The 13,843-nt window shown below is 47.4% G+C and overlaps 1 protein-coding gene across 1 annotated transcript; it reads right to left on the bottom strand.

The window, feature by feature from the left end:
* Nucleotides 1–3,604: 3,604 nt before the first annotated feature.
* Nucleotides 3,605–13,212, bottom strand: TRIM63 (tripartite motif containing 63). The gene is made up of 7 exons (XM_014467379.2): nt 13,044–13,212; nt 12,151–12,246; nt 10,361–10,594; nt 9,643–9,665; nt 9,182–9,306; nt 6,414–6,482; nt 3,605–4,104 (listed from the first exon to the last, which is right to left on the bottom strand). The coding sequence occupies exons 1-7, from the start codon at nt 13,182–13,184 to the stop codon at nt 4,094–4,096; spliced, it is 699 nt and encodes a 232-aa protein (XP_014322865.1). The 5' UTR covers nt 13,185–13,212; the 3' UTR covers nt 3,605–4,093.
* Nucleotides 13,213–13,843: the final 631 nt, after the last annotated feature.

Below are 13,843 nucleotides of genomic sequence, written 5' to 3'. Positions count from 1 at the left end.
AAAACCAAATCTTTTTCTGTCTCCCGAGAGGGGTGTGGAGACACTGGGGTAAAAAGTGTGAAAGGGATCAAACAAATTAGGAAATGGTCGATCCTAAGAGATTCCCAAATTACACCATAAAAACAAAGCTCGATATTTTCTCTTATCTTTTAGCGGTTGCCGGAGCGCACAAGTTAGGAACGCTGCGGGGTGTGCGCCCCTCGGTTTACGGCCTTCAAATTCCTCATGTCTTCTGTGGAGGGATACTGTCCTTTTATTGTTTTTGTTTTTAATCCTCACCCGACGATATTTTTCCATTGATTTCTTAGAGAGAGTGGAAGAGAGAGGGAAGACAGAGAGAAATATTGATTGCCTCCTGTACACGCCCTGACCAGGGTCCACACGGCCCGGGAGGATCCAGCAACCAAGGTACTGCCCTTGACTGGTATCCAACCCGGAACCCTTCAGTCCGCAGTCCGATGCTCTATCCACTGAGCCAACCCGGCTAAGGCTACTTTTTTATTTTTAAATATTTTTATTGAATTTGAGAGAGAGAGGAAAGGAGGGGGGGGAGAGAAATATGTGAGTTGATGGGCTGCCACCAGCACACCCCTACCAGGGAATCGAACCCCCAAGTCTGGGCACGTGCCCTGAGGGGGAATCGAACCAGCAACCTTTTGGTGCACCGGTTGACTCCCAACCAACTGAGCCACACTAGACAGAACTATGTGAGGATACTTTAGAGCAGTGGTTCTCAACCTTCCTAATGCCGCGACCCTTTCATACAGTTCCTCATGTTGTGGTGACCCACAACCATAAAATTATTTTCATTGCTACTTCATAACTGTCATTTTGCTACTGTTATGAATCGTAATGTAAATATCTGATATGCAGGATGTATTTTCATTGTTACAAATTGAACATAATTAAGGCATAGTGATTAATCACAAAAACAATATGTAATTATATATGTGTTTTCTGATGGTCTTAGGCGACCCCTGTGAAAGGGTCGTTCCACCCCCAAGGGGGTCGTGACCCACAGGTTGAGAACCGCTGCTTTAGCGTGTAAACCTATAACCTTAGCTGGTTTGGTTCAGTGAACAGAACAGACTGAAGGGTCCTGGGTTCAATTCCTGTCAAGGGCACATGCCTGGGTTGCAGGCTCAACCCCCAGTAGGGGGTGTGCAGGAGGTAGCCTATCAATGATTCTCTCTCATCATTGATGTTTCTCTCCCTCTCCTTTTCGCTCTGAAATCAATAAAAATATATTTTAAAAAAGAAAGTAAAACTATAAAGAAATTTAAGTGTGTGATTATCAAAAAAGACAGGATAGTGGCTACTTCTTGACCTGCATAATAGCAACACAAGAATTCATTTTACAATAGTTTACTAAACTCTATAACTGGTTTTGTATATTTGTATGTCTGTAATATATTACACAATTTTAAAAGAAATTTAAAAAAATGATTCAGAACAGCCCTAGCTGGTTTAGCTCAGTGGATAGAGTGTCAGCCCTCGGACTGAAGGGCACGCGTACTTTGGTGGCAAGCTGGATCTGCAGCCCTGGTCAGGTGAGTGTGGGAGGCAACCAATCAACGTGTCTCACATTGATGTTTCTCTCTCTCTGTCTCCCTCCCTTCAATGGGCCTGGCGGGCATGACTCGGTGCTTGAGCATCAACCTATGAACCAGGGTTCCATTCCTGGTCAGGGCACATGCCTGGGTTGCAGACTCGATCCCCAGTAGAGGGCGTGCAGGAGGCAGGCAATCAATGATTCTCTCATCATTGATGTTTTTATCTCTCTCCTTGTTTCCTCTCTGAAATTGATAAAAATATATTTTAAAAAATAAATAAAAATCAATGGAAAAATATCCTCGGGTGAGGATTAACAAGAAAAAAATGCTTCAGAACTTGGGAAAGAACTAGAATTGAGAACAAAAATCTGATTCCCTGAAATTCAAAGTTAGGGACTGAGTTAGCCTTGGAAAAACCAGAAGTGAAAGTGGGCCAAGGTGTGAGGGTTTCAAGCACTTTCATAAAATGAGTTCCACAGAACATTAGTTCTGGAGGATGTCACATAAATAGATAAATTGGGAAATGGATAAATTTTTTAAAAATTCAGAACAGCCCTAGCTGGTTAAATATTCAATCCACCAAAAACTTACGAGCCTGCCCTAGCTCGTTTGGCTCAGTGGATAGAGCGTCAGCCTGCAGACTGAAGTGTCCCGGGTTTGATTCCGGTGAAGAGCACATGCCCGGGGTTGCGGGCTTGATCCCCAGTGGGGGGGCGTTTAGGAGGCAGCCGATCAATGACTCTCATCATTGATGTTTCTATCTCTCTCTCTCCTCCCTTCCTTTCTGAAATCAATAAAAATATATTTTAAAAAAACAACAAAAAACTATTAAGAGCCTTAAAGATCAAGCAGTATTCCAAACACCATAAACCTGATGGGCCAGTCATTGTCTAAAGTCAAATCGCTTTGTTTATGGCAGGATAACTCAGAGCCCTTAACTTTCTACTGCGTTCTGAATGTCGAAAAGGTGGGACAGACTCTGCAGGGTTCCTCAGATTTATAAGTCCAAGGTGTCTCAGACCCAATTAATGCACCATCTTTTTAAAAAATATTTTATTGATTTTTTACAGAGAGGAAGGGAAAGGGATAGAGAGTTAGAAACATCGAGAGAAAAACATCCATCAGCTGCCTCCTGCACACCTCCTACTGGGGATGTGCCCGCAACCAAGATACATGCCCTTGACCGGAATCGAACCTGGGACCCTTCAGTCCGCAGGCCGATGCTCTATGCACCATCTTTGATTCAGTCAGTTTCATCTCTCTCGCAGCCCCTTGGTTCCTTGTTCATGGAAAGCCTTGGTGCTACTTTGGCCTTGGCCATCGCCTCATCTCCTAGAACTGGTGGCTGTCTTGACCTTCCCTGGAGTAAATTTGGGAACCAGCAGAGCATCCATTGTGCAACTCCAGCACCCATGCCCAGCCCTCTGGACCACAGAGGGTCTACTCCTCCCACTACCCACATAGTCAATTGTTGGTGTGCCATCTAGTTTAGCTTCCCCAGCAGCTGCCAAAAGGGGCCAAGTGATGCAGCCTGGAAGTATAAGAAAATTAACACTCCGGGAGACAAACTTCAATTCTGAGACAAGAGATGAAAGGAGCCAGCAGATAAAAAATCTCCCTTCTTCCCTCTGAGGAACTGCTTTGGGGTGGCTGTGTTCTTCATGACCGGCCAGAAATATCTCACGTGACGGAGCAAAGAGCCGGGTCTCTCCGACACTTTGCTTCTCTCCTATCCTGCCTTGCCTCCACTTTCCCTCATCTGACTGCCCTGGGATTGTATCTAGACTAAAACATTGAAGTTTTGCCCCACGTTCTGTTTTCCAGAGAGCCCGAGAGCAGGGCATTACCCCTGTGTCTTGAGGATCATCTCAGGGCCAGTTTTCCATGGAGCTCTCATTGGGAAATGCTGGCGTAAAGAGCTCTTCTTTGGTGGGACAGAAGCCTAGCCTTGCCATTACTGGCTCCCTCCTGCCACACACTTCCTATCAGGCCTCTGTCCATCTGAAGTCTCCAGAAAAAAAGGCTGAATGAAACCCCAACTCCTTTGGCAATAACAGGAAGAGAGCACTGTGCATTTATTAAAACAACATATAACAAACTCAGTTACCATCCCCTCTGTCAGGGATAGACACTGAAATACAGTACATTACCCTCTATCTAACAATCGCCAGTCACACAATGACCGGGCATTATCATACAAAAGTTCCTTTACAAAAAGCACCAAATTGGCATACATATACAAGTATATACAAAAATCACATTTTAAAAATGTACAAAATATTCCATTTTGCACCAATGTAGAAAAGTATCCTGTGTGGTTGTTTCAAGCACATTTCCAACTCTGCTTCAGTGACTGCTGGACACAGCGGTGGGGGTCCTACTCCTAGTCCCTGCTCTTCAAGCAGAGAGAAGACACACCTCCCCATTGTCCCTGCAGGGGCCCCGACCCCTCCCACCCTGGGCCTGTCACCAAGGCAGCTGGGCCCATCCCACCCTTCCCAGTCTCTCTGCATCTAGAGGTCTCTTCCTCATCCAACTCCTTACTGATGTCCTGAAAGAAAAAGAAAAAGAAACACAAAGTGAGACGGGGACTCAGGGATAAGCTGTAGTGACAAAATGATCAAACTCCAATTCCTGCCTGGCCTCTTCCTTTTCTTTATAATATATTTTTTATTGATTTCAGAGAGAAAGGGAGAAGGATATATAAACACATCAATGATGAGAGAGAATCATCAATCAATTGGCTGCCCCTACACACCCCCTACTGGGGATCAAGCCCACAACCAGCGCACGTGCCCTTGACTGGAATCAAACCTGAGACCCTTCAGCCCACAGGCTGACGCTCTATCCACTGAGCCAAACTGGCCAGGGCGACTCTTTCGTTTTAAAGAAAAATAGAATTTAGTTGCCAAAACAAAATTGGATTGCACATTCAAAATACAAAATACCAAAAGACTACTCTGTATGTTTCAACTGGATTGGAATTTAGTTCCAATAATAACTTGGCTTTTAAAATAATTAGATTAGCCCAGCCGGTGTGGCTTAGTAGTTGAACATCCACCCAGGCATCAAGAAGTCACCAGTTCAATTTCCCAGTCAGGGCACATGGGTTACAGCTCGATATCTGCTATCTGGTGAGGGGCATGTGGGAAACAGCCAATCGATGTCATGTCCTCTCTCATTGATGTTTCTATCTCCCTTTCCCTTCTTCTCTCTCTCTAAAAAAAAAAAAATCAATAAAAATATGTTTAAAAAAAATCAATAAAAATATGTTTAAAAATAATAATAGTAACATTAGGAAACATTCTCTAATGTACTCTCCATTATAATCTTTTGAGGTCAGTACTATTATGCCCACATGCCTAAATGAGTAGCCCAGAAAAGTGGTGATCTACCCAAGATCACACCACCAGTCTGTGAGAAAGCGGCAATTCAGAACTCGTAACTGTAGTCTTCCAGGTTGGCAAACTCAGATGCCGACAGGGGCCAGCAGATGACACGCATAAGAGCAGGAAGGCTGACAGTGGTGGGTCTGGGAAAAATGGGAAGTACACGTCCCATGCAAAGGGGGCAGCCACCGCCCAGCGCCAACTCGTAGAAAGAGAGAGAAGGGCAAGCCCAACATTGTTAGCTCTTCCCAAAATTGTACAAGAAGGTGGAAATCCAGATTCTCAGTTGAAATTTCTTTAAAAAAAAACTTTATTGTTGAAAGCATTACATTTGTCCCCTTTTTTCCTCTATTGATCTCTTCTAGCCCATCCCCACCCCCAGCCCAGTCCTTCACCACCTTACTGTCTGTGTCCATGGGTTATGCATGTCTGCATACAAGTTCACTGGTTGATCTCATCCCACCCACCAACCCTCCCCTGCCTTGAAATCTCCTTTTAAAAAATCCTTTAAGCCCTGGCTGGTGTGGCTCAGTTGGTTGAAGGGTCCTCCCGTACATCAAAAGGTGGTGGGTTTGGGGGGCAGGGGCAGGCTGGGAGAGGACAATGGGGGGGGGGACATATGTAATACTTTCAACAATAAATAATTTTTTTTAAAAAAAGGTGGTGGGTTCAATTCCCAGTCAGGGAACATACCAAGGTTATGGGTTCAATCCCAGGTTAGGGTGCATGTGGAAGGCAACCAATCGATGTTTCTCTCTATATCTCTCGCCCTCCCTTCCACTCTCTCTAAAAATCAATGGAAAAAATATCCTCGGGTGAGGATTCATGAAAATAAATAAATAATAAAATAAAATACTCCTTTAAAATAATCTCCTCATTTTTTAAATGTTGGCAACTGATTTAAAAAAATTTTAAACATTGTGCTGGCCAAACAAAATACCTCAGTGGACCAAGCTTGGCTCATGAGTGCTCTGTCATTTATGTCTGTTATGCTACACTGCTTTCCATATAGATATAGGTCATTTAATTAATTTATTTATTTATTTATTTATTTTATAATATATTTTTATTGATTTCAGAGAGGAAAGGAGAGGGAGAGGGAGAAACATCAATGATGAGAGAGAATCATTGATTTGGCTGCCTCCTGCACGCCCCACACTGGGGATCGAGCCCGAAACTCGGGCATGTGCCCTGACCAGGAATCGAACTGTGACCTACTGGTTCAGAGGTCGACACTCAACTACTGAGCCACACTGGCCAGGCTAGATATAGGTCTAAAAATGGGAGCTTTTTATTATGAATAGTTTGGAGTTTTTTCTCTAAGGGTATAGGGAGCAGGACTTTATCCTTAAAAGGTTTACACATAATGGGAAAATCATCATATATTGGCATCATCCCCAATGTTCAGCACAGCACTTTGCACACAGTCAACATCTCATGTTGAATGAATGAATGAAGATGGATTTCTTACCTTCTTCCTTTCCCTCTGTGGACTCCTCCTCTTCCTGATCTTCTTCAATGAACTCTTCCTCTTCCTCATCTGTGTGTGACAAAGAACAACAGTGTTAGGATAGGCTGGTTTCTCAGAGGAGCTGCTCAGAGGGGGACTGGCTGGAGACAACACTGATCCTAATCCTTTCTTTAAAAAAAGAAAAAATATATTTTTAATTGATTTCAGAGAGGAAGGGAGAGGAAGAGATAGAAACATCAATGATGAGAAAGAATCATTGATTGGCTGCTTCCTGCATGCCCCCCACTGGGGGTTGAGCCTGCAACCTGGGCATGAGCCCTTGATCAGAATCGAACCCAGGACTCTAGTCTACAGGCCAATGCTCTATCCACTGAGCCAAACCAACTAGGGCCATCCCAATCCTTTCTGATGCCCACTCAGGGTCAGCTGGCCCTGCAATGACATCAGTAGCCCAGGAGGTGATGGGTTTGCCAAACCCCAGCTGCACAGAGGCGGGCTTCCTCCTGTCTCTTCCCGCCCCTTCCCTCCTGTACCTCCACGGAGGGAGGTTTAAGAGGCTCCTTTGTTCCAACAGCTGCAGCAGCTGCTGTCACCTGATCTGCCTGTGACCAAAGGGGACTTCGGTAGGCACACTGTACTTCTGCCCACCTCTCAGACAGATAAACATCACCCGTGGAGATGGGACAAGAGCACCTGAATTCTTAGCAATCAGAGTCCTTGTCTTGAAGGAATTTGCCAGCCTTTGGAATCTGCTAGCCTAGCACTCCCTGTCCATCCTTCCTCATTCCTCAGCCTACTGGGAGTGGCTGGGGGTGAGAACACTTCTGGGGCCTCCTGCTCCTTGGCTCTCTGAAGCTGAGCCCAGATAGACTGACTGAGCTGCAACCTGTGTCCTCACTTTCCTCTCCTGGGATATCACCTTCAAGCTTTGCCAGCAGGGAACATGCCTCTTGCCCGCCCCCTCTCCAAAGCCATTCCTTAATCCTTTGGGGCTGTGAGGGAGTCACCACAGAGTCAGAGTATTTGTCCAGAGTGTCTGGGAAGAGGCTTGAAGGAGTCAATGCCTCCAAAATGACAGCTCAAAATTTCAGCCACCTACCTGGGACCTATGCACAGCTACTCATAGCAGCTTTGCGGAGGACTTACTATGTGCCAAAAACTGTGCTAAGCGCTGGACAGGCATTGTCTCATATAATCCTCATGAGGGCCCTGTGAGCCAGATGGCCCTTGTTGGCATCCACGTGGGCTACTTACTAGCTGTGTGGCCTCCAGGAGACCTCTTACACTGCCTTGGCTTTCACAATGGAGATGACAACAGAACTACCTCATGAAGTTGCACTAAATGATAGAATTTATGTCAAGGGCTTAGTGACTGGGACATAGAAAGTGCTTAATAAATGGTAGCTGTTGGTGTGGTTCTCTCCCCGTTTTCCTCTCAGGAAACTGAGGCTCGGGGAGATGATAGAAGGCAGTGCAGGTCTTCACAAAGCCACGCTGTTCGCACAGCATGATCCCCTCTTGAATATCTTAGCTTCGGGAGGGTAGAGCGGAACAGGTGATCTACAGCAATGGCTATGCCCAAGTCTGCCAACATCTCAGCTTTGGGATGCATTTTTGTCCTCACCCACAAACGAGGTGCATCTGGTGCTCTGAGAATAGATGCAACACCAGATTCTGCAAGCTTGTGGGAGAGCCAAGCTTTCTCATGCCAGCCCATGTACAATTCTTCCCTATTCCTGACACCTCTCTGTCCTGGTCATTGAAGCATCACCTATCAGAACAATGCAACATTTGGCAGAATTGGATCCCATTCTCTCTTTCTCTATCGCAAAATAGCTACCTTTCAACTGTGATCTTGAGCTAATTATTAACATCTTTGTTCTTCATTGGGTTGCCTCAGTTTCCCCTTATTACTGTTATGGTTACATTGTTACAATTATTATAGGTACTCTATGGAAGAGTAATTATAAACAGAAATGAGGACAGGGTAGAGATAAATTAAGGTACCTGAGTATTCATAGATGATAGCATGAAAAAGCTGAAGCTAAGGCTGGCTTGAGGCACTAACTCTAACTAGTACATGTTTAGGACTCTATAAACTCTTTCCTATCAATGTCTTACAGTAGTTGTTGCAATAGCACCAAGAGGTAGTCATTATTAGCAGGCCCACTTCTAACCTTATTTTTTTTAATCCTCACCTGAGGACATTTTTCCATTGATTTTTAGAGAGACTGGAAAAGAGAGGGAAAGACAGAGAGAAACATCTATGTGAGAGAAACACATCTATTGGTTGCTTCCTGCACGAGCCCCAGCCAAGGCCTGGGCCAGGGAGGAGCCTGCAACCAAGGTATGTGCCCTTGACCAGAACTGAACCTGGGACTCTTTGGGCCACAGGCTGATGCTCTATCCACTGAGCCAAACTGGCTAGGGCTAACCTAATTTTTAAAGTTAGAAAAATGAAGCTCAGAGAGGTGGAGGGGTTCGCCAAAGGTCACACAGATAACAAACAGCAGCTCCAGATTCAAACTTGGGTATGCCTGTCTCCAGATGCCTTGCTCTTCCTACAGCCAAGACACCTCCCTGCAAGGATAATTCACTGAGCAACAATTATGTACCAGGCATTGTGCTCAGCTCTCAGCTCATCCAGAAGTTGGTTGATATCTGGGCATCTTTGCTAGTGTATCTGTTTCCACATGGGATGCAATGGAAGGGAAGCTGATTTCCAGGGGTTGAGCAGGGAAATAGAAAAGTGCACCTCCCCCGCTTACCTGTCCCAAAGTCGATGGTCCTCAGGGTGTCTGCTATGTGCTCTAAATCCAAAGTGAAGTAGTCCATGTTTTCAAAGCCCTGCTCTGTCTTCCCCAGCTGGCAACCCTTGGAAGCTTCCACAATGCTGTAGGGGACGTGGGGTGGAGGGGGTCGGGGGAGAAAAAGAGATATGAGGGGGAGTGAGGTCTCTGGGGTTTAGTGCAGGGATGGGGTGTTCTAGCTCCAAGCACACCAGTGCACATGCTCATGCCCACACCCAGGCCTTGCACCTAGAGGCTCCCCCTGGAGTGTGGAGTATTTCCTCTCCAGTCACAGGCAAGTACAGGTCCAAGAAAGCAGGGAATGATACAAAGGCCAGGAAAGCCAGCCTGGGCGGGAACCCTCCCAGCAGCCTGAAGGTAAAGCGGGAGGCCCTGGTGGGAGCGAGGGCCGTGGATCACAGCCCTGGGGAGACACTGACCTTTTGATGAGTTTCTTGGCACTCTGTGGGGGAGAGAGAGCAAAGGGTTAGGATTGCATTAGGGGTAGTTCCAGGAAATCAGCAAAACCAGAGGCTGGCTGCTGCAGGTGGGCCCTTGGTGCCATTCCCTAGCCTAGTCATGACCTGCTCCCCACCCTGAGCTGAACAGAACTTGGATCTTTCCTCTGTCCATGGTCTGCACAGGTCTTGGTGATCACTCTAGGCCAGTGGTTGCCAACCTTTCGGACCTCATGGACCACCTGTGGTCACCGGTTGGCGACCGCTGCTCTAGGCTCCTCCCATTGTCCTTGTAGGAAGCTTCAATTTTAGGGATATCAGTCTAAACACCTAATCCCTGGACCCTCCAAGATGAGAATCTTATCCTAATCACTTTTTAATAGCCGATGCCTAGCACAAAGCCTGGCCTACAGTAGGTGTTTAGGAAATTTTTATAAAAGAACTGAACTGTAGGGCAGGGCTGCGTCTCATACATCTTTGTGTCTCTACCTCAGTGGCTGACCTACAGTAGGTGCTCAATTAATAGGTTTAAGTAGGGATTGTCTCAGGCTCCTTTTACAGAAGAGGAAAATGGGCCTCAGAGAGGTTTCAGCGACTTGCCCAAGGGCATATGGATGGTCAGTGGAGGAGCATGACTTGAACTGTAGACAGAGCGGTTGAGTTGAAGTGATTCTGCCCACACCCTCCTAGTCCTGCTCACCAAGAGGAAGATGGCTCCACCAGGCTCGTCCAGAGACTGGATGGCTGTCTCCACCAGCTTGGTGGACTTGTCCAGCTGCTCCCGGTACTGCTGGATGAGGGCCTCAATGAAGCTGAGCTTCTCCTCCTGCTCCTGCGTGATCCGCTGTAGCAACTCACTCTTCTTCTCATCCAGGATGGCATACAGCACGTCAAACTTCTGGCTCAGCTCTTCCTTCACCTGGTGGCTGTTTTCCTGGGGACACACATCTGGGAGTCACATCCTGTGGGGTCCTCCCTATCCCCAGCACTTCCTTTCTAGGATGGATGTATTAGGAACAAAGGCTCTAAAGCCAGAAGAGGTCTGCCCTGGCTGGTGTGGCTCGGTGGTTGAGCATAGGCCTATGAACCAGGAGGTCACCGTTCAATTCCTGGTCAGGACACACGCCCGGGTTGTGGGCTCCATCCCCAGCAGGGGGGCGTGCAGGAGGCAGCCGATCGATGTTTGTCTCTCTCTAAAAATTAATTTAAAATTTTATTTTTTAAAAGCTGGAAAAGGTCTTACTACACCTTCATTGTACACAAGATGAAATGAAGGCTTAGTAAGAAGAAAGCCCTTGCTAAGTTTTCATAGCTACTCGGTACATGTTTGGAGTCTGGTGTCATGGAGAAAGCAATCCCCTGCCTCAAAAAACAGAGACTCTAGGGTCAAATGAAATGATATATATTCTGGCCCTCCTGTGTGTCTCCAAATCATGCTCTTCCCCCCATTTTAGGACCAAGACTGGATTCAAGAAGCTCTGCATCATTTGGTTCTCAGTTTCTTATCTGTAAAATGGGTATAATAATAGCATCTCATCAGACTCGGGTTCCAGCATTACTTATCAGTCTGGGAGTCCCATCACGGGTGGTAACAATGTCCCCTTCCTTCCTTCGAACCTATCTAACACACCCTTTTTGTCTATCAACAATACAATGATCCCTCCCCCCGTGTGATTTCCAGGGCCCCATCCCAAGTGAAGAAAAATCACAGATGTTTTTGCAGAAATAGAAGTTTCCTTCTGCCTCTACGGTCTTGCTACTCAACGTGTGGTCCATGGACCAGCAACTTGGGCAAACCCTGAGAACTTGTTAGAAAAGCAGAATCGCATGCCTCATTCCAGACCTACTGAATCAAAACTTAAATTTTAACAAGATCCCAGGGTGATCTGTATGTACTTTAAGGTCTGAAGCCTTGGTCTATAGCACACCAGAGAACAATGGCCTAAACACTACCAATGCTGACCCTGGCAGGTGGGGATTGGTTGCTTGGGCGTCGTCTCATGCTTAGTACAGTTGCTGGTTCCATTCCTGGCCAGGGCACATGCCCGGTTGCGGGCTTGATCCCCGGTAGGGGGCATGTAGGAGGCAGCTGATCCATGTTTCTCTCTCACATCGATGTTTCTCTCTCTCGCTCCCTCTCTCTTTAAAAATCAATTAAAAAAATAAAAACTACCAATGCTAACAAAAGAATACTGGGAATTATTGGTGGGATAGGGGTCTGTCTTGTTCACCACCCCATCCCCAGAGCCTTTGGAAGGGGCTGACACAGCTGTGCTCAAGAAACATTTGTTGAATGAGTGGATTAATGGATCAATGTATAATGAATTAATGGATTAGTGAATTAAGTGTACTAGTCCGTCCCTCCTCACCATTCCTGCTTGAACACCCTACTCCAGGCCCCAACCCTGAGTCACCAGCCATGGGTGAGCCTGTGCCCCAGGCTGCACTGGAGGCTTCAAACCCCCAGGCAGAGCTACTCTGTCCCCTCACCTTGGTCACTCGACTGGAGTCCTCCAGCTGCGTGATGATGGTCTGCACTCGGTCGTTCCCCGCCACCAGCATGGAGATACAGTTACTCAGTTCAGTCTGGATGGGAGGAGGGGTGGGGGTCAGGAGAGGAGAGACAGAAATAGTCTCCGGGCCTGCCCTCTTGGGGTTTGGCAGCACAACGGCACCCTCACTCCCTCTCTGCTAGGAAGAGCCTGCAGTCGCTGTCTGGCCCCTCTTTCTGAGGCCCAGAGCAGGGAATAGCAGATACTGTTTCCTTTATTTTATAGATGAAGCACAGAGAGGGGAAGTGAGCTGCTTAAAATACACAGCAAGGTACTGGTAGAGGAGTGGCTTGTTTCTAAGAAGGGAGGGATGAAGAAAAGAAATATAGTTGGGAGTTCTAAAAGAGAGAGATCAGAGGTGAGGGCTATCTGGCTGCGACATCTGTCATCTCATTGATCGCCAGTGTTGATTCGGCTGATCTGGCTGGCTAGATGGGTGTCCCCCTCCTCCCTCACCGATCCATGTGCATCCCTCCCGAAGCTCGGTCCAAGAGGAGGGCCTCGGTCCAGAGGAGAGGACCGGGACCCAGAGCACACTGGGATGTAGAATTCATGGCCTGAGACGTTCCCTGGTGGCCTGGCCCTGGGGTCTGGTCTCTCCCCTGTGGCCACACCCAGGTGCTCTCAAGTGGCTCTAAGTATAACCCATGAGCTCAGCCACCTCCCCCAGGAAGGCAAGAACTGCTGTCCCTGCAGCCTGGGAAGTCCCTTCAGAGGGACCATTATTGAAAGGCCGGCTCAGCAGATCTGCAGGGATCAAATCCACAGCCTGAATCATGGGGTCATGCCCAACAGGCCCAGGCTGGGGGTGGAAGTGGCTCAGGCCAGTACCTTTTGTCCCTGGAAGACACTCTGCAGTGGGGCCACCTCACAGGCCTGGTGGGCTCCGAACACCTTGCACATGGAGCATGTGGGCATCTCACACGTGAGGCAGTAGATGTTGATCTTCTCGTCTTCATGCTCCTTGCACATGGGGTGGCTGCCCTTCTGCAGGGGCCTACTGAAGTGGAAGAGTCACAAGTCATAAGGCGGGGGTCCCGAGTCTCTGCCTCCTCCCTCAGCTCCAATCACAGCTCCACCTCAGATCTATGACCCAAGTTCTCAGTGGTTAGATGTCCTTAATCCTTTTTGTTTAATTCTCCGGGGACCCAGGACCGGGGAAGCCAATGACACCAAGGCTGTCTCTGTAGACTAGGGCTCAAACCCCGGTGATGGAGTTGGCCTGGACATGGGAAGGGGGGTAGAATCTCAAAGTCATCAGATCTAGAGACATTTTCAAGAAGAGGAAACTGGGCCTCAGAAAGGTGAATGGACTTGCCCAAGGTCGCTCAGCAAGTCAGGGTTGGGGAGGCTAAAGCTCATTTGCTCTAATTATAGTCACCACAGCTCTCGGTTTCTGCAGGCTGGGCTCTAAGGGAAGCAATTTATTCTCATGGCCTCACTGAATTCTATATTTAACCCACCAGACTGTAACCTCCATTAAAGCAGGGAAACTTGCCTATTCTCTTCACTCCTGAATCTGCCGTGTACAGTGCCTTGCACAGAGGAGGGAGCAGACAAGCAAGCATGCCAGGAGGGTGTCCCGAGGCTCAGAGAAGAAAGCAGTGTGTGCGCCCCAAGTCACACAGCCA

Source organism: Myotis lucifugus, unplaced genomic scaffold (genome assembly GCF_000147115.1).
Source record: "Myotis lucifugus unplaced genomic scaffold, Myoluc2.0 scaffold_389, whole genome shotgun sequence".
NCBI classification, from domain to species: domain Eukaryota; kingdom Metazoa; phylum Chordata; class Mammalia; order Chiroptera; family Vespertilionidae; genus Myotis; species Myotis lucifugus.
This window is presented reverse-complemented; position numbering and strand designations above follow the sequence as displayed.